Genomic DNA, 24,409 nt, shown 5'->3' on the forward strand with positions numbered 1-24,409 from the left:
GTTATGACCCAAGAACGTAATGGAATATTAGAACAATAAATGGGAAAACTGACAATATTGGGGTTAGAGGTAAAGGACATTGAATTGACTCACATCCTGATTCTGGCATGTATTCGTTGGGTAAATTTTGGGAACGGCACCTAATCTCCCTGGAATTTGGTTTTCTCAGCTTTAAAACAGACGAGGGATTTTGCATGATGGAGACTGATCATAGATTTCTTTCCTTCTTGATGGGTGAAGTCATGTTCTCAGACTTTACTATTATAAATCAAAATATTGATCAACTCTGAATAGTAGGAAATCAAAATATCCATCAATTCGGGAAACTGTTGAAGATGCTCCATGTCCTGCATTATCAAATATTCTGCCTAGATTGAATTCTTTATGTAAAACCAAACAAGCACATCCATCTCAGTAGTTTGTAAATCTGCTTTCATTTTTAATAAATGGTAAAATTATATGTATATCAGAGAAGTGTTTAAGATAATTTTCTTAAGATAATTGTATAAATATGCGTGGATATATTGGATTTGGCATATATTTGTACCATGTTAAACACAAATGGGGGATCTTGGGGAGAAGGTGGGGGAAGGGGAAGGAAAATTGGCACAAAAGGTTTTGCAAGGGCTAATGTTGAAAAATTATCTGTGATATATTTTGAAAATAAAAAATGTAGATAAAAAGATAAAATAAATTTCTTTATGATTTATTATCAGCAAATAAAATAAAATAGAGGCTGGATTCCCTTGACTTTTGCCAGTTCTACATTCTATGGAAAATAGAAAAAACCCTGGAAGTCACATTCTCCTCTCCATAGGATCTAGCTCTCCTTTGGGCTCATCCAGAAGTTCCGGATTTTACAGAGTCTAGGTGCTCCTGGGGGATTGGGTAAGAAGCCTGGAAGCTGAATTGGAATGGGTCTTCCAGGTCCCCACTCGGGGAGGGATGTAAGGTTTTGTGGTTGGGGGACCTTGGGAGAGGGTCTCAGTGAGGGGTGGGCGGCTGCCATGAATAAAGAGAAAGGGGCTCTGGAGTGCTGAGTATGACCCACTCTCTCCCCCCTGCCCCCTTCCGTCAGCTCCCAACATCATTTTGAGGGGGAGGGTGGAAGGAGGCTGCTGCGCCCCACAAGACCCTGAACAGAATTGGAGGGTTTCTATCTGCGAGGGGCTCAGGGCCAGAAAGAACCCGGAGATCACCTTGTTCCCCTGCCTCCATCACCGAGTGGAATCCTGTCTAAGTGCGTTTGGAACGCGGGAGACGGGAGAGGTTAAATGTCACCTATTCTCCAGGGGGCCTCGAAGGACCCCACATCTGGGCAGGTGGCTCAGCTCTGGGGGCTGGGGGCCGGCCGTGAGAACTGGAAAGTGGGGGGGATGTTGTGTAGTCACTGCCCCCCCCAAGGCTGGACCAGGCCCCACCCCGGGAGCTAAGGGCCCCCTTTCCACGGTGGGTTCTTTCCAGTGAGAGGAGAGGCACTTTCTAGGGGCGGGAACCCCAGGGACTCTCGGTCCCAACTAGCTCCAAGCCGGAGCAGGGTTCGGAGCCCGGCGCGCTGTGTCTGCAGGTGGGCCCGGAGCCCGGAGCCCAGGCCAAGCCCAAGTCCCTGGTCGCCCGCAGCGTTTCCATGGCTACTTGGAACACTTCTTTGGCATCGCTCCAGCAGAGCCTGTGAGTGAGAGCCCCAGGGGCCGGGCACTGCCCATGTACGCTGGTGGGCGCCGGCTCCGGAGCTGCCCGATGGCCGGCCATGGGAGCCGTACGCCTGGGGCACGCAGCCTGTGGCTGGCGGGCAGCGCCGGCTCCTGTGGGCCTGGGTGGACCCGGCCCCTCCTCTGGCCGCCCGACGCCGCGTGACTCCCTCAGTCGCTGCGAGGTTACAGCCCCACCCAGGCCACCCACATCCGGCTCCTGGGCGGGTGCCGGGCCCGGGAGCACCTGGCACCGGGTTGGCCATTGGCAAGAAGCTGGGGCGTCCCCGCCCCGCTGCCGAGGCTGGGTTTCTGGCCCCTCTGCTGCCGGGACCCCCTCTCTGGGGTTAAACGTCCCAGGATCTCACCTCCAGCTTTCTGCCACTGCTCTTCCTCTGGTCCCAGGGTCATCGAGTGGAATGGGTCCTGGGTGGGACCATGGCCAGTTCTCCTGCCCCAACCCAGAAGTAAAGGGATTCTGGCCCTGTGTGGGCAGCCCCTCCTCCTGGGCCAGGCGGCGTGGGGGCAGGGCAGCCCCATCCCCATTGTGAGTAGGGACCCACAACTGGGTATTTAAGGCTTCTGCCAACCTTGGGGGCCGCCAGCTCCAGCTCTCAAAGCCCAAACAGCTGGGTCCTGTCTCCCCACTCCCCTCCCACAAGGGAGCTGCCGCCCCTCTCCCCTTTGCTCTCTAGAGCATCTAATAAGGGGCAGGAGCCAGTCCCGACTGGGGCAGACCCAAATTGAGTGCAATCCCCTTCCAAATTCCCAGACCTCCCTCCCCCTGCCTGACCCTCCACCATTAAGAACCATTAAGAACAAAGAAAAAGGTCCAAGGACCTTTTCAAATCCATTCTCCTCCAGACCTCTTTGTAGTAGCATCCTGGACCTTGGAAAGCTCCCTCCCTGACCCTAAAGTGGAGCTTCAGCTGCCTCACCCCTTCATTCTAAAGAATCAGCCCCAGTATGGAGTCAGAACCAGGTTCAAATACCATGCTGACCCTTACTGTGACCCTGGCCTAGTCCTTCTGCCAGGCTCAGTGTAGGGTGGAAACTTCTCTGTAAAACAAGGTGCTTGGATTAAATAACCCCTGCCTTTAAATCTGCATGCAAGGTCAGAGGAGGGCTTGGGATTCGAACCCAGGTTCTCTGGCCTGAAATCTATGACAGCCTCGAAGACAGCTCTGAGCTGGTGTTTGGGCCTGGGTCTGTGCAGTCGAGGCCCCGGAGCCCAGGGCTGGGGAGACAGAAGGGCAAAGCCGGGAAGGGGTACGGTGATGGCGACTCTGTTTGGGGAGGGGAGGAAACTGGCTTATTCCAGAGGGATGATCCCCCTGCTCCGAGGCAGAAAAGCACACACGGTGGGGCGGGGGAGGGTGGACAGGACTGTCCTTTGCCCTATAAGCCCCGTGGTTTAGGACAGGGCCACACAAGGTTTTGGGGGGGGGTGGATTCTCCTCCCCCTCCATTTTCCTGGACTAGCCTGGACACCAGGCCAGAAGGCTGGGGCCTGTGTGAGGACCCTTCGGCCTGCACCTAGGAGGGGAGGGGCCCGCACGCTGTCCCTGAGCATCCCTGAGAAATCTGGGAGTCTCGGTGCCCGGCCCCCGCTCTCAGGCCCTCAGGGCGGGGAGTCAGTCCGTCCCACCAGAAATCCCGGACGGTCTCCCCTGGACCATCCTCCCTGGGGGCATCCAGGGCAGTGACTCCCTCCCAAGAGACAATCGGCGCCTTTTTTGAATGGCTACTTGTCGTTTCTGAGCGCAGGGTCGGCCCAGCGGGCGGTTTACTACAGAACAAGAAACAGAAAATGTAAAAAGTCTTGTTTTGGTTTCCAGGCACTTGGTTGTGGGAGGACAGGAGGAGGGGCCCTGGGCGGGCTGGGACCGGCTCCCCCGAGCATGCTCACGGGATGGCCCCATGCCGCTTTCCCACCTCCACAAAGGCCTTCACGCAGCGGTCGATGTCTTCCTCGCTGTGAACCGCCGAGATCTGAACTCGGATCCTGGCTCTCCCTTTGGGCACCACAGGGTAGCTGAAGCCGATGACAAAGATTCCTGGGGGCAAGCCCTGAACGTCAGAGCTCTGAGCTCTGGGCCCCGTGGCCCCCCCCCCAGCCCCTGATTTACAGAATAGGGCACTGGGCCCAGGCAGGGAGGGGCTTCCTGAAGGGCCCCCCGCCTGTGCTGAGGCTCCTCCCCTACTGAGCGGCCTCCAAGGAGGCCCGACAGGTTCTGTGGGTCGGGCCAGAAGAGCAGGTGCCCTCAGCCCTGCGGGTTCTGAGAGGGAGGAGGAGGAGGGAGGAGCTCGGCTTCCTCCTCAGGCCTGTTTCCCTGCTCCTAAAACAACAGACTCCGCATTCTCTGCAGGGTGGGACATGTACATGGGGAAACCGAGTCCGGGCTGGGGGCCGAGCCCCGCCCAGGCGCCTCGGCCAGCCCCGGCTCACCTCTCTCCAGCATGTCCTCGGCCATGACCGACGCCAGCCGGGCGTCCCCCAGCATCACGGGGCAGATGGGGTGCTCCTTGCCTGAGATGGTGAAGCCGGCGGCCTCCATCTTGCTGCGAAACCTGGGGCGGGGCGGGGAGAGAAGCCACGGCCTTGGTCCCCAAGCCTGGTCTCGGCTCGGGGGGGGGGGGCCGGGCACAGGAAACGGGCCCCTGGCTGGGCTGCGGGAGGGGCAAGGAGGCGGGCGAGAGCCGGGGAGGGACGGAGACGGCCGTGTCGTGGGCAGGGGCTTTGGTCTTGGTCTCCTTGGCCCAGAGAATGGCCGCGGTGGGAGGAGAGGGGCCCGAAGTGGGGCAGGAGTCCCCAGGCTGAGGCAGGATGTGGGAGAAGGGGCTCCCTCCCCCCGAGGCCCCCCTCACTCCCCAGGGCCGCTCTCACTGGCGGGTCTTGGCAGCCATGGACTGGGCAATGGCGTCGCTCTCCATGAGCAGGTCCAGGGCCTTGGAGGCGCAGCCCACCACGGCCGGGGGCAGGCTGTTGGAGAAGAGGTAGGGCCGGGCCCGCTGCCGGAGGAGGGCGATGAGCTCCCGGGGCCCCGTCGTGTAGCCCCCTGGGAGAGGAAGGCAGGGTCACCGTCCCGAGCATCCTCCCACAGCGTCCCCTGGGGACCCCCCCCCGAGACTAGAACAAGAGGTGAGTGAGGGGCTCTGCATGTGAGCCGGGCAGAAGAAACGGTTAATCGTTAGGGACCGGGAGACTTCCTCTGGAAGGAGGCAGGTCCCCCTCATGGCCAGGCAAGTTTCACTCAATGGACCTAAGCCTGGAACACAGCAGGTGCTTAATAAATGCTTGTGCACCGATTGATGCTAGAGAGTGTTCTGAGTAAAATGCCCTCTGCGCTCCTTCTCCCCTCTGGACCCCTCACTCTGGGGGGGAGAGAGGGAGGAGGGGAGGAGCCCTCTCCTGCCCCCAGGGATCCCGGGCGAGGGGCAGAGGGAAGGGGACACCAGACTACCTGCGGCGCCCCCCAAGGCTTTTCCCAGGGTGGAGTTGATGATGGTGACTTGGTCCATTACTCCTAGCAGCTCGTCAGTGCCCCTGAAAGGGAATGGAGCTCACTCGTCAGCTGCCCTGGGTACGGGCCCCTGCCCCCCTTCCTGCTCCTCCCTGAGCAGGTGTGGTTGGGGGGCTCCCAGACACACCCTTCCTACCAAGGCCCTTCTCCCGCCCCCTCCCCCAGTGTCCGAGCCCCCAGGGCAGGTGGGGGCAGGTGCCCGCCATGTTCCTTTGCTACCATCACACCCCCCCCCCCCAGCTGCAGGCCCCGCAGGTCACGGAGACGGAGGCGCCAAGGGGAGAACCAAGCCCCGGCCGCCAGCGCGGGAGCAGGCTCTTCTGGGGCTTCTACTAAAGCCCCGTAACTCCTGGAGTTCCGGGGGTCTGTGCTGTCCTGGGAGCGACAAGCAGGGCAGGCCTGCAGCCGGGCCCGGGCTCACCCCTCGGGAGGGAGGGACCCAAACCTCAGGAGGCCCCTGGAACCCGCTGCCAGGACGGAGCCGGGCCCAGGAGGATCCAGGAGAAAGTCCCGCTCTGGGAGGCCTTGCCTCAGGTTCCCCCGGAAGGTTGCACTAAGCCCAGCCTCGCTCGGGCGGCTCAGCCGTGGTGGCCGAGAGCCGGGCCCAGGCCCAGACGCTGGGGACGGATCCCGGCCTCTCACCGTCCGCTCGGCCCCAGGAAGCCGGTGGCGTGGCACTCATCCACAAAGACCACGGCTTGGTACTTCTGCGCCAGCTGGCAGATCTCCCGGAGGGGCGCGATGTCGCCGTCCATGGAGAAGGCCCCATCTGTGGCCACCAGGCGCAGCCGGTGCTTCTGCGGGGAAGCAAGGGCGGGCGCCGGGCTTGGGGAGTGCCCCCGCTTCCACTCCCGCTCCCCTTGTGGGCCCAGGCACAAATCTCAGGGCAGCGGCCAGGGCGGGAGCCCAGAGCAAAAGGGCGGCTGCAGGAGAGGGGGGGCTGGCAGGCGAGAGCCAGGAGCACAGGCCGCAGACCCAGTGAGCAGTGGACTCCCGGAGACCCAGGGAAGGCCTCCGGTGCACTGGGAGGACACACAGGGGCCCCGAGCCAGGACCACCCAGGAGCAAGTGTGGGGCCGCCACCTGCTTTGGGGCCTTCTGGGCCCCATCCAGTGCATCAGACTGGCATCCAAAGGGGTTCAGCAACAGGGCAGGGTGGTCCCTGGGGCCCCTGACCAGGAGGTCTGATTTCTGAGAAGTAGTGTAAAGTATGGGACTTCTGAGTCCAAGGACATCCGGGGCCAATCCTAGTCTGAAAACTGGCTGGGAGCCATCCTCCTTCCTTCTCTCCTCTTCCTTCTTCCTTCCTTCTTTTCTTTCTTCCTCCCTTCCTTTCTTCTTTTCTCCCTCCTTTCCTTCCTTCTTTTTTTCTTCCTCCCTCCCTCCCTTCCTTTTCTTTCTTGCTCCCTTCCTTCTTTCCTCCATTCTTTCTTTCCTTTCTTTCTTTCTCCTTCCCTTCCTTTCTTCTTTACTTTCTCCCCTTCCTTCCTTCCTTCCTTCCTTCCTTCCTTCCTTCCTTCCTTCCTTCCTTCCTTCCTCCCTCCCTCCCTTCTGTCTTTCTTTTATCTCTTCCTTCCCTTTCTTTCTCCCTTCCTTCCTTCTTTCCTCTCTCTCTCCCTTCCTTCTTTCCTCCCTCCTTTCCTTCCTTCTTTCTTTTCTCTCTCCCTCCCTCCCTTCTTTTATTCCTTTCTCCCTCCCTCCTTTCCTTTTACTTTTCTCCTTTCTCTCTCCTTCCCTCCCTCCCTCGATAACAAGACATATGCTACCTCATCTCACGAGGCTGTTGTGAGAAAAGGACTTTGTGAATCTTAAGCCAGAAAAGTTGAACCGGGAGCACTGCCTGTAACTATCTGGATACCTGGGCCTCCTGCAGCTTGGCCTCCAGGTCGCCCATGTCCAGGTGGCGATAGCGGTACTTGCTGGCCCTACAGAGGCGGATGCCGTCGATGATGGAGGCGTGGTTGAGCTCGTCGGACAACACGGCGTCCTCTGGGCTCAGCAGGGCCTGGAAGGAGCCGACGGGGGAGGGGGGCAGAGACCAATATCAGATGCTGCCCCTTCCTGGCCCTGGGCTGCCCCGTCACCTCTGGGGCATCTTAGCCTGGCTGGGGACCAGGCCTCGCTTCCAAACCCAAGAGCTCAGCCTGACCCAGGCCGGTGTCCTCCTGGCCCCTCCAAAGTCCTCAGGCTTTCCTGAAAGCTGTATCTCCATCAGCTCACTGAAGTTTAGCTACAGCGTGGACCTCTCATCTTTTTCTCTCCTCCTCCTCCTCCTCCTCCACCTCCTTCTCCTCCTCCTCCTCTCCTCCTCCTCCTCCTCCTCCTCTTCCTCCTCTTCCTCCACCTCCTTCTCCTCCTCCTCCTCCTCTTCCTCCTCTTCCTCCACCTCCTTCTCCTCCTCCTCCTTCTCCTCCTTCTCTTCTTCTTCTTCCTCTTCCTCTCTAAAGTTTTTAATCATAGTCACATACTTACTAACTTTCAGAGGTGAGATCTGATACCTGCTCTGGTAGCGTGTTGGAGACTGTCTTTAGTTATATGCTGACATTTTGACATTTTTCTCTTGTTACTGTCTTTCGCTTTTCCTCTGATGTCACTATTGGGGACCCTAGACCCCTGAACAAGGATCTTGTCACTTATCTCCCTAGCTGTATATTTTGACATTTTAATCTCATTTTTGTTGATTTTTTAAATATCACATTTAGGACGAAAGGGAACAAGCATTTATTAAACACCCACTATGTACCAGACAGTATACTAATATCTTTACAATACTATCTCATTTGAGCCTCATTACTCTGGGAGTAGGTAGTTGCTATTATGATTCCCATTTACAGAAGAAGAAACTGAGGTTGGCAGATTTATTTTTAATATGACATTTAGGAGTAAAGGGAATAATAAGCATTTATTAAGCACCTACTATGTACCAGACACTATAATGAGAACTTTACAATACTGTCTACTTTGAGCCTCATCACCCTGGCAGTAGATAGCTGCTATTATGATTCCCGTTTTGCAGATGGAGAAACTGAGATTGATAGGTTAAGTGACTTCTCTCCTCTGCTCCACTCCTGTTTTATAGAGCAGGACACTCAGGCACAGACTGGTTAGGGCCAAACAGTGTCGGGGAAGGATTTGCACTTGGGTTCCCTCCCCTGCACCCATCCCTTTCACCATCCTTCCCTCCGTGACCAGGGTCCGTTTCCTCTAGTCCCCGGCAGTTTACTAGGAATCTGACTCTGCTGACCGTGGCGCGCGTGGAAGCCCCGACAAGGCCCCCCGCGACCCCCAGCCTCTGTCCACTTCCAGCTCCTGGTCCCCAGTCCCCCCTAAGGGCCCGGAGGCCTGCCAGGCCCAAGCTCCCCTACCTCAAACAGGCCGGCGTTGGCGTCAAAGCAGCTGGGATAGAGGATGGCGTCATCCCTCTGGTGGAAGCGGGCGATCTTCTCCTCCAGGGCTTTGTGGATGGTCTGTGGGGGGGTGCGGAGAAATGCCGGCTGAGGCGCAGGGTCGGGGTCTGCCCCCTGCCCACCCAGGCCCGGGCCGGGCCGCTCAGCAGGACCAGGGAACGTCAGGGCCAGGGGAGGCCCAAGAACAGGGAAGAACTCTGGGCCAGGGAATGTCAGAGCAGCGGGTTGCCTGCGTACTTGGGGAGAACCTTAGGATGTAAAACACCAGAACTGGAAGGAACGTTAAGTGCTAAAATTTAAACAAAGAGAAGGAACTCACAGTTAAAATCCTTAATTTGATTCATTCATCATTCAATAAACATTCATTAAAGGTTATTTAAGTAACCATTATTAATGATATATTTATTAAATGTTGCTGGGGACACCAGAATGGACGTGAGGCAGGCCCCGTGCTCAGAGAGGGGGCCATCGAGTGGGCACCAGGACGGACTCCTAGTGTGAGAAATTATGTTCAGGAGAAGTCCAAGAGCCCAGAGAAATTCACCCAGGAGGTTCCACAGAGAAGGCCCCCAGAGGGAAAGACCGAGTGCACCGGTCCCCAGGCCGGCATCTGGGAGGTCAAAGGTTGTGTCTGACCCAAAGTGTCATTTCAGAAACAGAAAGAAGAGGGAGGAAGGGTTCTGTTGTGGCTGCTCACTTGGACCCGTAGGGAGTTTGGAGGTGATAGAAAATTATTAATATAAAGACCAAAGTTGTTAATACCGAATGCATAGGGATGCTGTTCCCTAAAATGATCTCGTAATGTCAGAATTTCTTATTTCTTATATTCCTATTATATAAATATGTATTTTATATATAATATAAATACATTAAATATATAAAACATTATATATGTATAGAATGATAATATAAATACATTAAACAAATATATAATATATTAATATAATAATATAAACACATCAAATAAATATATAAAATATTGTATACTTATATATAATATAAATATATTAATATATACTATATATTTTATATATATATATATTCCTTATATTTCTCTTCCTATGACAATTGTTCTTGATTAGATTGCGCAGAACCACAGCTCAAGTCCCCCCATCCTGAGATTTCACCCTGTGGGGAAGCCCGGCTCAATGTCCTTGCCTCCTTCCATCGGGATTCTTGGTGTGAAGGGCAAACCAGCCAAATGAGGCGGCTTTCCTCTCCCAGACTGCCAAGGGCTGCCGCCCGGCCTCCTTCACTGTCTCCTCCCCTTTCTTTCAGAAGCGAGTTGGAAGAGGAGCCAAGATGGTGGAGTAAAGGCAGTCTTAGAATTGGGAAATCTACTGGATATCCTCCAGAATGGCTGGCTTATTGCCCCATTAATCACCTCAATTAAAGACACTTTATTGCTCCACTCACATTTTGGTTTATTTCAGAACCTGACAGAGGGAAAGGTCCTGATTTTTGTCTCTGGGATTAGTTTGATCTTAGTCAAGAACCTTCCCCTCTCCCTTCAATTTGAAACTCCTTTTAAATGATAGAACCCGGCCAGATGAGTTCTGTTATTTCTTCCAGGTTGCAAATCTAGGCTCTTGTACCCTCAAGGCCAGCTCTGCCGGTAAGGAAGGGATATTGATAGAATCCATCAATTGATAGATGGATATAGACATTGAGTATTTTTTTTTTAAATTACAATAGGGAGAGTCCATTAATCTCTTATAAAAGCTTCTCTGGATGAAATCAGCTGGATAGTCCTGGGCCTGGAGTCAGGAAGTCAGTCCTAAGTTCAAGTCTGGCTTTGGACATTTCCTGCTGCTTAACCTGTCTGCCTCAGTTTCCTCATCTGTAAAAAGAGGATAATAACGGCCCTTCTGTGGGTGGTAGTGAGGATCAAATAAGAAACTTTAAAGTGCTTAGCATAGTACCAGCACACATAGGAGGTGCTTAGCAAATGCTTCTCACCTTTCCCCTTCCCCCCAATAATAGCATTTTTTAATTTCTATGGCTCTTTCCCCTTAACAATTCTGTGATATAAATTGTAGCCATATTCTTATTCCAGTTTTACAAATAAGGAAAGTGAGTCCCAGGCTGGGAGATGAACAAGATTTACCTCAGATATTTACTCCTCCCAGATTTTACTCCAAGCATCTTGCATCTAGTCCCAATATTCTCTGTTGGGGAAACTGAGGCTGTTACAGTTCTAAAAAGAGCTGGAAGGACCCTCAGAAACCATTTAGTTCACCTTTCCCTCTTGTTACAGACAAGGAAACTGAGGCAGAAGTCACAAAGGATGGGTGGACATGGATTTGAACCATCTTCTGGGAATCCCGTGCTCCGTCCGTGTGACCCCACTGTCCCTTCCCCCTATCCTGGGAGCCTAATCGAGGCTCTGGGAATCTGGTTTTTAACCCTATGATATTGTTTCCTTTGGAGACGTGAGAAACCTCACTTCCCACCCAGCACCCTGTCCTTGGCTTGGTGGCCGGGGGGTCTCCATCGGGCGAGCACAGCCTTCCAGGACCTGGACTCCCCTCCCGCCACGGGCAGTCCTGGAGCGGCGCCTCCTCAAGTCACGGGGACCCCACCGGTCAGCCAGAGGACAGAGAGGAGCCCAATCCTCCCGCTGTACAAACGGTCTGCAGAGGTCAAGGATTTAAGGGAGAGCAGAGACTGGACAAACCCACCCAAAACTGTTCAGGGATTTTCCCTGTGTTTCTGAGTGCGTCACCATGAGCCTCAGCTCCTGGCTTCCCGCCACTAATTAGCTGCCCCCTCTTGCCCTTTCTGGCTCCGGAACATCTCTCTCCTCTGACCCTTCTCTCCGCTTAACATTCTGGCCCCTGGCCCGGCCTATGTCATCCGCCTCCTCACCCTTGGGGATCTGGGAATCTGTCCTGGAAGCTGCTAAAGTGACCTCCCTTAATGGTGGATCTGGCACTCTCCCCCTCCCCAATAACCCCCAAAGACTCCCTAAGGAGGATAACACAGAAACTCCCCTTTAAGCCCTTCCCAGCCATCTTCCCAGCCTCAATGGCCATGGGTCCCCATGGCACACAGTAGGTGCTTACTAAATAACCTGATTGATTTCTCATCACTCTGTTATCACACCGCCCCAGAAAGGCAAACAGGAGACACAGAGAGTCCCTCCCATTTTACAGGTGAGGCCACGTGATATCAGAAGTCTCACTGCCGCCGTGGCAGAGCTGGGACCAGAGGCCAGGTGTCCGACTTCCCAGGCCAGGGCCTGAGACTCGGCCCGGCGGGCCGGGGGCCGGGGGAGGCGGCAGCTGGGTCCCGGCTCGGCAGAGCGTACCTGCGTCCCACAGATGAACCGGACGGAGCTGAGGCCCGCTCCAAACTGCTCCAGGGCCTTCAGACCAGCTTGGATCACTTCTGGGTGGCTGGAAAGACCCAGGTAGTTGTTGGCACAGAAATTAAGGATCCCTGTGAGAGAGAAGTGGGAAAACCACAGGGTTTGGATCTGGGAGAGTCCTCGGGGCTCACGACAATCCTCTTATTTTATGGATGAGGAAAAAGCCTGCTTGGGGAAGTAGTGTCCCAGGGGCTTGTAGGTGCTAAGTGGGAGAACCCAGCTTCCTCCTCACATCTCCTGACGTAAATCCGGGGCAGATCCGACTTGAAACGTGACCTCAGTCCCCTATTAGCTATGGACCCCTGATCTGTCATTTAAACTCTCTCAGTCTTAGTTGCCCACCTATAAAATGGGAATCATAATAACAGCACCTGCTTCCGAGGAGTGCAAGGAGATTCAGGGGATGTAAAATGTTTTGCCATCTTGCAAACCCCGTAAGGGTTGTTATTGTGAGTCCAGGGACTCGGGAACCCAAAGCTTTTCGGTGTCTCATTCAACATACCCTTGGTGCAAACAGGAAGGCTGGGCCCCAGCTTTCTAGTCTGCAAAATGAGCCGCCTCTCAGGTCTGGGGGGATGGTGATGAGGGGGTGTGTGGGTTTGTGTGCACACAAGTTAGTGACAGACAGAGAGAAAGAAGCAGCGAGGGAGAGAAAGAGAGAGGGAGAAAGGAGAGGAGAGAGACAAGAAGAGGAAGAATGAAGGACAGGGGAGGGGAGAAAAGGAGGGAAGAGAAGGGAAATGGCAGCAAGGGAGAGAAAGAGAGGAGGGAAAGAGAGGGAGAAAGAGGAGAGACAAAAAGGAAGAGTGGAGGAGAAAAGGAGGGAAGAGAAGTGGCAGTGAGGGAGAGAAAGTGAGAAGGAGGGAAAGAAAGAGGGAGAAAGGAGAGAGACAAAGAGAGGAAGAGTGAAGGAGAAAAGGAGGGAAGAGAAGGGAAGTGGCTGGAGCGGCCTGGGGGACACTGAGGAGAGCAGCCAAAGTCAACAGCGGCTTCCTGGGCCCCAGGCCAGAGGGTGGGAGAGCGCAGACATCCCACTACTCCAGGGTGAGAACACTGGCTGGGGCTGCTCTGGCCGCGTTCTGACCCACTTTCCTTTGCTCATTTCTGGCCAACCAAGTCTAGCCCACTGGTACCCAAACAGAACACGGGCCACTAACCTAGATGGAAGGCTCCCTGCAGCTCTCGTCTCACAGAGAACGCCCCCTCCCCACATTATCTCTGCTCTAATGTGTTATCTGCCTTGTTCAATATCCCCCGCTGCCAGAGGCCCCGCAGGTGGCTCCTCTCATTCACCGACCCCATCCCCAGCTTCCCTGTTTCGCAGATGGGGGACCCGGGGCTCTGTTCCAATGTCACAGGGGGCAGAGGTAGGTCAGCTTGAAGGACATCCAGTCCTTCCCAGGGCCCAGGAACTGGGCCATCTCTGCTTCCAAGCCCCTCCTTCCCCCCTGGAAATATTCTGCCTCTTCTTCTCTCCCTCCCTTCAGATTCTCTGCAGCCTTCAAAGCCCAGTTCAAAAGCTGCCTCTAACCAGAAGCCTTCTCTAAGTACCCCAGCCCACGCCATTTCTTCCCAAACACAGCAGACTCCAAGTGCTACTTAGGTGCACTTGAAGCGTCCTGGGGGTATTGTTTAATTAATTATTTGTGCATTTTATAGTAAAACAGGCAGAGGAGATGATGAAAGCCTGAGGCCCCAGTGTCCAAGGTACTTATATTTGAATGGGGGAAACAACCTGGGTATAATCAGTCCATCCAAGACCCTTAGGACATCAACTCTAGAAGCTCAGGGCTATGTTTATACTGCTCTTCTCCCCTCTCTCCTTTGCAGAGCCCCATGGCTCTACTCATTCAGCCAAACACACACTTTTTTTTTTTTTAAATTAAAGCTTTTTATTTCCAAACATACGCATGGACAATTTCTCAACACTGACCCTTGCAAAACCTTGTATTCCAATCCCCCCTTTCCCCACCTACTCCTCTAGATTGAATCCAATGTATGTTAAACAGTAAAAATATATGTTAAATCTAATATGTGTATACATATGCATACAATTATTTTGCTGCACAAATCAAAAAGGGAAAAAAATGAAAAAGAAAATAAAGCAAGCAAACGACAACAAAAAGAGTGGAAATGCTGTGTTGTGGTCCACACTCACACTTATTAGGCATCAATCATAAGTGGAGGTAAAATGTCAGTGCACTGTTCAAAAAGCATTGATTTGTACTAGGGAACAGAGGGGATCCCGGTGGGTGGGGAATGATGGGAAACTAAGACACCTGGTTCTTGAGATCCCATGATTCTATGTCGGGGGTCTCCAAGCCCTGGATCTGGAATTAGGAGCCCAGAGGTTGGGTTTCAGCTTTCACTTGCTCTCTATGTGGTGATGGCCATTCACACAACAGGGATGAAACCCTAGCACAGTTCTAATAGGGTAGAGATCCTGAGACCCCAAGGAGCTTATTTGCATTCCGCTTTTATATTCTGTGGGCTGTTTTAATCATTTTTTTTTCTTTTTACCACCTAGCAGACTGTCTTTCCCTGGGGGTTGAACAGATTTTTACCACTCACTAATACATTGTTGGTGGAGTTGTGAATTGATCCAACCATTCTGGAGAACAATCTGGGACTATGCCCAAAGGACTATAATATTGTGCATACCCTCTGATCCAGCTGTGTCTCTACTGGGCTTATATCCCAAAGAGATCATAAAGTAAGGAAAAGGACCCACATGTGCAAAAATGTCTGTGGCAGACCTCTTTGTAGTGGCCAGAAACTGAACACTGAATGGATGTCCATCAATTGGAGAATGGCTGAATAAATTGTGGTATATGAAGATTATGGAATATCATTGTTCTGTAAGAAATGACCAGCAGGATGATTTCCGAAAAGTCTTGAGACTTATATGAACTGATGCTGAGTGAAGTGAGTAGAACCAAGAGAACATTGTACACAGCAACAAGAAGATTATACAATGATCAATTCTGATGGACGTGGCTCTTTTCAACAAAGAGAGGATTCAGGCCAGTTCCAATGATGAAGAGAGCCATCTACACCCAGAGAGAGAGAGAGTGTGGGGAACTGAGGGTGGATCACAACACAACATTTTCACTTTTGTTGTTGTTGTTTGCTTTTTTTCTTTCTTTTGTTTTCCTTTTTGATCTGATTTTTCTTGTGCAGCATAATTATGGAAACATGTTTAGAAGAACTGTATGTGTTTAACATATATTGGATTACTTGCCATCTGGGAGGGGTGGGGGGAAGAGAGGGAGAAAATTTGGAACACAAAGTTATGCAAAATTGAATGTTGAAAATTATCTTTGCACATATTTTGAAAATAAAAATCTATTATTTAAAAAACGAAAAGAAATTTCCTGTCTTAGTCCTGAGGTTTTGGGAAGCTCTTTGGTCCAGACTGAGGAGGGTAGGAACGACTACCTGGGAGAAAGTGGGCTAAGTGCCCTAAGTCATACGAATGGAAATGGAGGAGAAATCTTGGGAAGGAAAGAGCTCCCATACAGTCACAACACCTGGGAATTTAGGGCAGCATTTCAAATGGTGGTTCTGGGATAATAGATGGGCCAAGGCAAGGGAACGGAACAGATGTTGTGGACCAAGATATAAGTGGAAGTGGGGAGGCCTGAGCCGCAGGGAGATTTAACTCTTGCATTCCCACAATATCAGCCTAGAATCTAAAGAGCAACAAAGTTGAGATGCGGGCCTGGGGCAGTTGGGTAAATTTTGCCCCTTGGGGGATGGTGGAATCAGGCTACAGAAGGCTTAGTCTAAGAGGAATATGAAAGTGGTTTTCAGAATATGAAAGAGAAGGTCCTACAGACATCTCCAGCCTGCTTTAACTTCCTTGCAGGAGAATAACCTTTTTCTGGGATGCTTTTCTCTCTCCTTGGAGCTGCTTTTCCCTGGGTCTACAGCAATGCTTTTAGGAAACGTTGCTTTTCTTGAAACCTTGGTGACTTTTAAAACACCAGCTCTAGGTCAGCAAAGCCAGGTGGGAAGGCAGCAAGGGCTAAGACGAAACTGGGAGGTCAGCACTGGCGAACGGGCTCCCGGGATTTGGGGGTGGAAGGGATTTTACGTAAGAATCGGCCCAACCCTTGGAGGAAGCTGGTCTAGCCTGCTTGGTGAGTAGGGTATTAGACAGGGCTGGTGAGCAACTGCAGGAGCACAGGCTCCCAGAAAGGGACTTGAGCGGTCTCTCCTGAGAAGCCTAGAGTCAGCAGGAGGCTTCGGCATGAGGCGGGAAGCAGTGGAGGACGGGAATTCACATCCTCTGACCCCAAATCCATATGGAGCTCCTGGCCATCCTCCCCTCCCCTGCGCTAAGCTGTGCAGCTCGGAGGCTCCCCCTAGAGTCCAGGTTGTGAATGGGCGCCTCCGAGAAAGAAAGCGAACTCGGAAACAGCCTCGGGCTACGAGGCGGAGCCCAAGAGCTGTCCTAGGTAGAGACCTGCCGCTTTAGAGGCCCACCCACGGGGAGACCCCCTCCGGATTCTCTTTCGCGCTTTTCTTTCCGCCCCCAATTGACTCCACCTTTCTGGCTCTGACTCTCAGAAGGCACCGGGGGCCCCCGGGACCGTGCGGCCCCAGCCCTGGGCCAGGTTCGTGGGCGATGAGCCTCCTCCGGGCTGGGCGCGCTGCAGAGGCTCCTTCCCACAGCCCCCTGCTTTCTGCACGGCCAGAGCCCAGTGGATTCTCCGGGCACAAGGGGCTGGCGGCTCTTTGCAGCCGGAGGACTCTCCGTCACGGGCTCAGCTCCTTTCAGACGCGCGCTTCTAAGTCTTGCTCTCATCCCCGGGTTTGGGGTCCTCCGGCCGCTTTCTAAGGGCGCGGGGGGGGGGGACGGGCGTGGGAACCCCCGCTACTTTCTGGGGGGCCTCAGAGGGGCGGGTCCCGGCCGCGGCGCCGGTGGGGGTTCGGGGCGCCCTGCCAGCCCCCCCTCCCCCGCCCGGGCCGCCTTACCTCCCGCGCTGCCCTGCACGCGGACGTGCGGGCCCTGCTTGGAAGTGAGGATTCTCTCGCCCTTCCACGTGCCCGCCCCCCGGATCGCGGCCAGCTGCGCCTCCACGATGCGCGTGAGCTGGGCCAGCGCCGACTGCGCCCGGCGGCCTCCCCTGCCCGGAGCCGCGGGCCGGGCCCGGGCCGAGCTCAGCAGGCGGCCGCGCCACATCGCGGGCAGCTACACCTGAAGCGGGCAGCGCGGAGGGAGCCCCCGCTGGGCGGGGCAGGGGGCGGCCTCCGCGGCCCGCGGGCAGCCAATGGGGAAGCCGGGAGCCGGGCGGGGCGGGCCGCGGGAGGAGGGGGAGGGGGGAGGAGGGCCGCGGGGGGAGGGGGAGGGCCGCGGGGGGAGGGGGAGGACCGCGGGGGGGGGGGGGGGGGGGGGGGGGCGGCCGTCCCTTTCCGTCCCCCGCCCTCCGAGGCTCCCTGACCCCCGCACGCCCCCCTTCGCCAGCGTCGCCACGGCTGACAGTCTCCCCGCACTTTGCAGACAGGGCGTCTGTAACTCGCACAGGTAGCAACAGGAAGCACTTGGGAGCGCCCGCTCGGTGCCCGTCGGCCAATCAGCGGTCGGGAAGGAAGCCCGGGCCTCGGAGCCGGGAGGGCCTGGGTTCGAGTCTCACCTCCGCCCTTGGCGGCCGGAACCCCAGGCCGGTCACAGCGTCCGGGCCGGCTCTCCGAGGCCATCGGGCGCACGGGTGTGGGCCCGCTTTGCTAAAGGGGCTCTCCCCCTCCGGGAAGCTTCCTAAGGCACCCGTTCCCACCCGCCCCTCCCCCATCCCTGTCCGGGCTAAGGCGCCGGAGGCCTTTCCCTCACACAACTTCGGGGGGGGGGGGGCGAGGGGGGGCAGGAGGCGCCCTGACCCAGCACTTAAGCACGTTTGAAGGGCGGGCGCCGAGGATACCGAGGGGTAATGGCGTGCCCTCAAGGAGAGACCAAGGAGGAGCCGCTCTCCGTCCCGAGCCCCGGCAGCCATCCGACCTCGGCCGGCCTCGGCCTCCTTGGTGCAGAGCGAGGGTGATGATGGCACCCGCCCCCAGCGTGGCGCAGAGGATCGGGGGACCTGTGTCGGGGCCCGGCACATAATAAGCTCTGGAGAACACGAGCCATTATTTAAGAGCGGGAGCAGCGGGCAGGACGAGCCGAGCCGGCTGCGGGCGTGATGGGGGGCGCGTGGGCAGCGGAGGACACGGGACGCCCCAGCCCGGAGCCAGGGGCTGTAGACAAAAGACCGACGATTTGGAGTCGGAAGACGCGGGTCTCAGCCCTGGCTGCGCTGCTCGGGAGCCGTCACCTCGCGCCTCTGGGGCTTTGGGCCCTCACCTGTATGACGCAAGCATCGGGGTAGGCTCGGGCGGGCTCTCAGGGTCCGGGCCTACCCTGAATCCTGGGAGCCGGGGGGATACTGGGGTGGGCTCCCTCCGGAAGGGGGGGGTTCGCGCCGGGCCTCGGAGCGCCTCCAGGGAAGGGGGCAGGGTGGGGCCGGGGGAGCTCCTCTCTCTCCCCATCCCGCGCCTTCTGCCCCCATTACCGATCCTTGGATGGGCGCACGTCCCCGTCCCTTAGAGCGCGCCCCCCCCTCCCGGAAGGGAAAAGGAAGCGGGGGCGGGGGCTTTCTCCAGGAGCCGCCAGGGAAGCCCTTGTGGAGCAGGCCGAGGTAGTGCCCCCGGCTCGAGGCGCGTTTGGCTCCTCCCAGGCGCGGGACGGCCGTGGAAATGGTCGCGAAGCAACAAGGCTCCCTCCAGCCCCCGCTTTCAGGCGGGGCGGGGCGCGCTTTACTTGCGAGACCCCGGCTACTGGCACCCGCACACTTGAAGACTTTTAGGCGTCACCCCGCCCCCAGCCCCTACCTCATTCCTATTCCCTTTTACTTACCGGATGCGCAGCCCCTCCCCATCCTGGCCACGCAGCCCCAGCCTGCCAAGCTTCCACAGCATCCCCGCCCCCTTCTCCCTCCCAAACCTTTTGGGGCCCGAGGTGCCCCGGACCCCGAATCTCCCTCTCCCCCCATCCCAGACTTAAGCGTCGGGCGTTCTCTCGCCAAGATCCCGCCCCCCCTTCCCCATTTCCCAAACCTACCGCGGGTGGCGGCGACGGATGAAAGGAAAAGGCCTCAGAGAGCTGCATATAAAGGCATTAGTTTGGGGGTGGGCTTTTTTTTTTTTTTGGTCCTTTTTTCAATTTTATTTCAAACTCTAAAATTACAAAGACGGCAATAATCACACTCAAAATAAAATACAATGCCAATGAAAGAAAGGTGCAGGCGTCGATCCTGCCCGATTCTCCTCGGGTACTTAAGAAACAAACAAACATACTAATTGCCCCCCAGTGGGGGGCAGCACCAAGCAAACTTAAGCAAGGACTAGGTACAGATCCAGGTCTGTAAAAAACTACTTGAGCAAATTCAAAATTGACTGCGTGATGTCTTTCTCCGCTCCTTTCCCCCCCTCCCCACCCACTCCCTCCCAGTCCCCCACCCCTAATCTACTACGACTACAACTACCTAGAAAATAAAAAGTCCGAAGAGGTTGGGCCTTTTCTACGCTGGACACGTGGCTCATTAGACAAAAGCTGGGGTCCGGAGAAGCGACCCCAGAGGAAGAGAGCTAGACCGGAGGGCACGGGTTAGAGCGAGAGCCCGCCCGAGCCCACTCTTGCCGAAAAATCGCCATTCTGCGCTATTCAGCAAAGTCAGGGTTCTGGGCCGGCCGCCCCCACCCCCAATCCCCCCCACTCCCGGGCCAACCCACCTACTCTTAAGAGCAAAAGAAAAAGGCAAGAAAAAAAAAAAATAAAAAAATCACCCAACCCTTAGAATAAACAAAGCTATCACAATGATGCAGACACACACAAGCACAAACCTTAAACAGGATAAATTCAGGCACTTGTTCAAGATTCTCTCTTCCCTCCCCTCGCCTCTTTCAGACAAAGTTCCCACCCCAGCCCAAGACCCTCTCAGAGGTTAGGAGACAATACATCCTCTCCCATCCACAAAGGAACACCGCTCCCCCAAAAAAGATGGCTAATAGTTGCAGCTCCTCTCCACGCAGTTCCATTAAGCTGCTTTCTTGCACCGTTTGGAAACTGATTGCAAATACCGAGACCCCCCTCCCTCCCCCCTCCCCCCTCGGGCTCAGGAGAAGCTTTCGGGTTGCCTCTCAACATCCAGCCGCGTGTTTTGGGAAGGTACTCGTCTTAGAGGAGTTTCCTTTTCGGCCATAACCCTCCTCCTTGTCCCTGCAAGCTTTGTCCCCCTCAAAGGGGCCCCAGACCCTGCCTTTTGGAGACCTGTCCAATGGCTGTGACTAGAGAGAAAGCGTTACTTAAGTCCCTTTCTTCTGGGTGGGATGAGCAGTCTCCTTCCCTCTGTTCCCCTTCCCCCTCCCCCAAGCCCCCCGATTCCCCACACCCCGCAAAAAGTACTTTATACAAAATACACCCCCCCCCGCCCCGACTTAAAATCCATGACATCGGAAAGATCTTAAAAAACAAGTTAACAAAACAAAAATTAAGGACAGTCTCATGATTATGGAGATTGGCTGATGGGACTGTTCCCGCTTGATCGGTTAAGAATATAGGAATTATTTAACAATTTCCGAGGAATAAAAGTTCAGTCTCATTACAAAGTCGCGATAGAAAGGGGACCGGGGATAGGCGACATCTATTTACAGAAGGAGCGCCAGAAAGCGTCCACAAGGACTTCGCCTTCACTTCTTCTTGGCCGACTTCTTGGCACTGGACTTGGCTTTGGGCTTCGACGGCTTGGCTTTCTTGGGCTTCGACGCCTTCACCGGCTTGCTTTTGACAGTCTTGGGCTTCTTGGCTTTCTTCGCCGGGGTCGCGGCCTTTTTCTTCACCTTCTTGGCCGCGGCTTTGGGCTTCTTGGCCGGAGTCTTGGCGGTGGCCGCCTTCTTGGGCTTCGACGCCTTCCTGGGGGTCGCCGCCTTCTTGACTTCCTTCTTCGCCTTCTTGACCGCCGGTTTCTTGGGCTCGTCGCCCTTGGCTAACCGGAAGGAGCCCGAGGCGCCCACCCCTTTGGTCTGCTTGAGGACCCCATTGGTGACCAGTCTTTTGATGGACAACTTGATCTGCGAGTCCGCGTTCTCTCCCACTTTGTAGTGGTTCTTGATGTACTTCTGGATGGACTGGCGGGAGGAACCGGCCCGGTTCTTCTCCGCCTGGATGGCCGCCACGATCATGTCCGAGTACTTGGGGTGGTCCGTGGACTTCTTGGAGGCCTTCGCCTTCTTGGGCTTGGAAGCCGGGGCCGAGTTCTCCGTCATGCTGAGGGCTCGCTTCGGCTCTGTCCGCGTAGCGTCCCCGGGTCACCCTTGGGGAGACGAGTCCTCCCTGGGATGGAGAAGCACGCCCCGCTAGGGGAGCACAGGGGGAGGTGGCTGGCAAGGGAGCGCCAGGCGCGGCCCCGGAGCGCGGGCTCCGCCGCCCTTTCGGGGGGCTCGGCTCTCAGACCAGGGCCCCCGGCAGGCCTCGGCGTCCTGCGCCTCCCTTCCTAACGGAGCTCGGGAGCCCGGTCGGCGGGTCCCCTCGCGTCCCCCCCCCCGCGCTGCAGCGGCTTCCCCGGAGGGCTCGGGGGTCCGGGGACGCCGGGCTGCGGCCTGGGCCCGGCCCCCCTGGCTGCGAGCGGCGCGGCGGTGGGTCGGGGTGCCCGAGGCTGCTCCGCCCGGCTCGGCCTCCGCAGCGCCCGGCTCCGGCTCCGCTTCGGGCTCGGACTCTCGCTCGGCTCCGCTCGCTGCGCTGCGCTCGGCCGCTCCCCAGCTCGGCGTCTGGCTCTCTCAGGCGGCCGCCGGCGCATCCGGGTATTTAGCGGCGGCGGGCGGACCGCGGTGAGGACTGGGCTGCTGGCTGCCTGCTCCCGGCCGGGAATGGCGCCGCGCCGCCGCCATCTGTGTTTCTTCCGCTGTCCAAACCGGCCCTTTCCGCGCGGCCCCGGGCGCCCCGGGCCCCGGCGGCGGCCCGCGCCGCTGCCCGGCTCCCGGGGCTTCCCGACAGCGCCGGCCGGGGTCCCCGGCGCCGTCCCCCGCGCCCGCGGGCCGCCCCAAACGGCGCCGGGTGCAGCCGCGCCGCCGCCACATTTCTCTTTTGCGGGGCCCGGGGTCGGCGGCGCGGGGGCGCGGGGGCGCGAGGCCGCCCCCCCCGCCTAGGGCCGGGCCTGGGCCAGCGCTGGGACCCGGTCCCCGCGCGCGGCGAGCCCCCCCCGCGCGTCCGCGCGCCCGGGAAGCGACCCCAACTAACACAGGGAGCCCTGCGCCCGGCGGCGCCCGGCGTGGCCCGGCGGGCCGGGGGCGGGGGAGGGGGCTCCGCCCGGGGCGGGGGGCGGGGGGCCCGAGACCCTCCGTGACGGCGGGCCCGAGGACCCCCGCGGGCTTCCCTCGCCCACGCTCGAGGGGGCTCCGGGGCTGCCCCCTTCCCCCCCATGCCCGGCCACAGACAGCTCCTCGAGTTCTCCCTTGGCTGGGAAAGCTCCCCCAAAGCTCTGGGTGGGGGCGTGCGAGACCCTCATTCTGAAATCCACGTGTCCGCCCTCCCCGGGGGGTCCCCTCAGCCTCCCAAGTTCAAGGTCCGAGGGGGTTCTCGGGCTGGCCCCTTCCCCCCACAGCCGGCCACCACTAGCCCCAAGTTTTTCCCTTAGTTCTAGAAAGTGTCTCTGGACGCCGCTTTAGGGGTCCTCCTCCACCTGAAACCCCACGGGATCATCCCCCTGGAGACCCCGGTGACTCTTCTCACCGTGAAGACCTCCCAAGTCCCCCCCTTCATTCCCAAAGGGGCTCGGAATCTCCCCTTTCCCCCCACACCCACTCACCCACCACACCATGTTTATTTATATCCTCCTCTGCCCCTATTTGGAAAATGCCCCTCAACTCCCGCCTTGAGGGGATCTTCTCCCCCCTAGACCCCGGTGTGACCAGTCCCCCGCCGGCCCCCACACTTTATTCCCTGGACTCGAGCCAGGTAAGGGGCCCTCTGGCCGTCCCCTCCCCCACAGATTCATCCAACAGCATCAGTTCGATTTCCTCCCATCATTTCCCAGTTAGACCTGTCCAGGGCCCTCCCCACGGGTCAGGACCCCAAACCCCGGGGCAGCCACCGGTCTCAGAGACCCCCGGGGCCGCCGGGACTCACATCCCACTTCCTCGGCCTTTAGGGGGCTTCACTCTTACTTTCCTCCTCTCACACTGAAAACAATCAAGTTTCAAACAGACACTTTTAGAAGCCCCTTCCCGCCTCCAGACACACACGTCTGATGGCCCTTGGACCCTCGGCTTGGGGTGGGGGTGGGGGGCCAGTCTTATCGGGATCCGAGTGTCACCTGGAGCAGGGACCCTCCCCCCGCCCCCCATCCTCTATTCTCTTAAATCTCAGCATCTTTCAAGTAAACCCAGCCTGCCAGAGAGAATGGGGAGGGGGTGTTATACGGATCCCGCCGCGTCGGTACCCGGATCCCCCCCCCCCCAAGGCAAGGTGTTCTCGCAGGGGGAGGTGTTCTACAGAAACCACCCTTGCTCATCTTGGCCCTGGGATCCACGGGACCCCCCCTCCCCTCCCCCCAGCTAACACTTCCAAAGGGAATAAACCCAATGTTTTCCTAGGGAGATGGGGGGGGGGGGCGGGGAGGGAAGCCCGCAGACGAGGATGCTCCATCTTTGTCTCCACTCCAGAAGCCGCCTCTCCCTCAGCATCCTAAGGCCAGGTCCGGCCCGAGGGCACGGAGGGCGCTTTAGACACATCCCCACACCTGGACCCTGGGGCCGGCCAGCTCTGGGGCTTCCTGCCAGTCGTGGTAGAAGAATCCTGCGTTTTGCCAGGAAGTTTGGGAGGCCTGGGGGAGGGGGCTGTAAAAGCGGCTCCCCTCCTTAGGGCTTCAGGTGGGGGGGGGCCGGTCTGGATTGCCCGAGGGGTCTCCGCCAGCCCCCTCTTCATCGAAAGCCGCCCTTGAGATTCCCAATGGGCGTTAGTTTCCTTCCTTAGGGATTTTTGGGGGGGTCTGGGGGGCAGTGTGGGGGGACTCCGCGTCTAGAAATCCGAGCTTCCTGGGCTGGAAAAGGGAGGGCTGCGGCGGGGGTCTGGAGGGGTGGGGGCTCGGGCACGAGGGGGGTCTCGGAGCCGCCGGGAGAGTCTGGGAAACTTTCCCTGCCCAGACAGTGAGTGCACGCCTGCAGCGAGAGAGACGCTCCTATCGCCATCTTGTCGGGAGAATTTTCCAAAATGTAAATCCTTTCTCGGGCCCCCCAGAGAATGGGAGGGGGCCCGTGGGGGGAGGGCAGCTCCTGGGAGCCCCGCGCTCTTGGGGGGTGGCCGGAGCACCACCCCGAAGGGCGGCTCACCTTGGGGTTTGGAGATGCCCCAGAAATGCCCTGCCCTCCCTCTCCGCCCCTCGGCCC

The 24,409-nt window shown here is 57.1% G+C and overlaps 2 protein-coding genes across 2 annotated transcripts; both read right to left on the reverse strand.

Moving 5' to 3' along the window:
* Positions 1-3,454: 3,454 nt before the first annotated feature.
* On the reverse strand, positions 3,455-17,233 carry GCAT (glycine C-acetyltransferase). Its single transcript, XM_031938164.1, has 9 exons — positions 16,973-17,233; positions 11,933-12,063; positions 8,581-8,682; positions 7,074-7,220; positions 5,858-6,012; positions 5,156-5,238; positions 4,579-4,750; positions 4,141-4,262; positions 3,455-3,748 (listed from the first exon to the last, which is right to left on the reverse strand). Exons 1-9 carry the CDS (start codon positions 17,178-17,180, stop codon positions 3,597-3,599), a joined length of 1,272 nt encoding a protein of 423 aa, XP_031794024.1. The 5' UTR covers positions 17,181-17,233; the 3' UTR covers positions 3,455-3,596.
* Positions 17,234-19,137: 1,904 nt separating this feature from the next.
* Positions 19,138-21,753, reverse strand: LOC100924683 (histone H1.0). Its single transcript, XM_012551586.3, has one exon. The coding sequence runs from the start codon at positions 21,290-21,292 to the stop codon at positions 20,717-20,719; it is 576 nt and encodes a 191-aa protein (XP_012407040.1). The 5' UTR covers positions 21,293-21,753; the 3' UTR covers positions 19,138-20,716.
* Between the last annotated feature and the right edge of the window lie 2,656 nt (positions 21,754-24,409).

Source organism: Sarcophilus harrisii, chromosome 5 (assembly GCF_902635505.1).
Source record: "Sarcophilus harrisii chromosome 5, mSarHar1.11, whole genome shotgun sequence".
Classification (NCBI taxonomy): domain Eukaryota; kingdom Metazoa; phylum Chordata; class Mammalia; order Dasyuromorphia; family Dasyuridae; genus Sarcophilus; species Sarcophilus harrisii.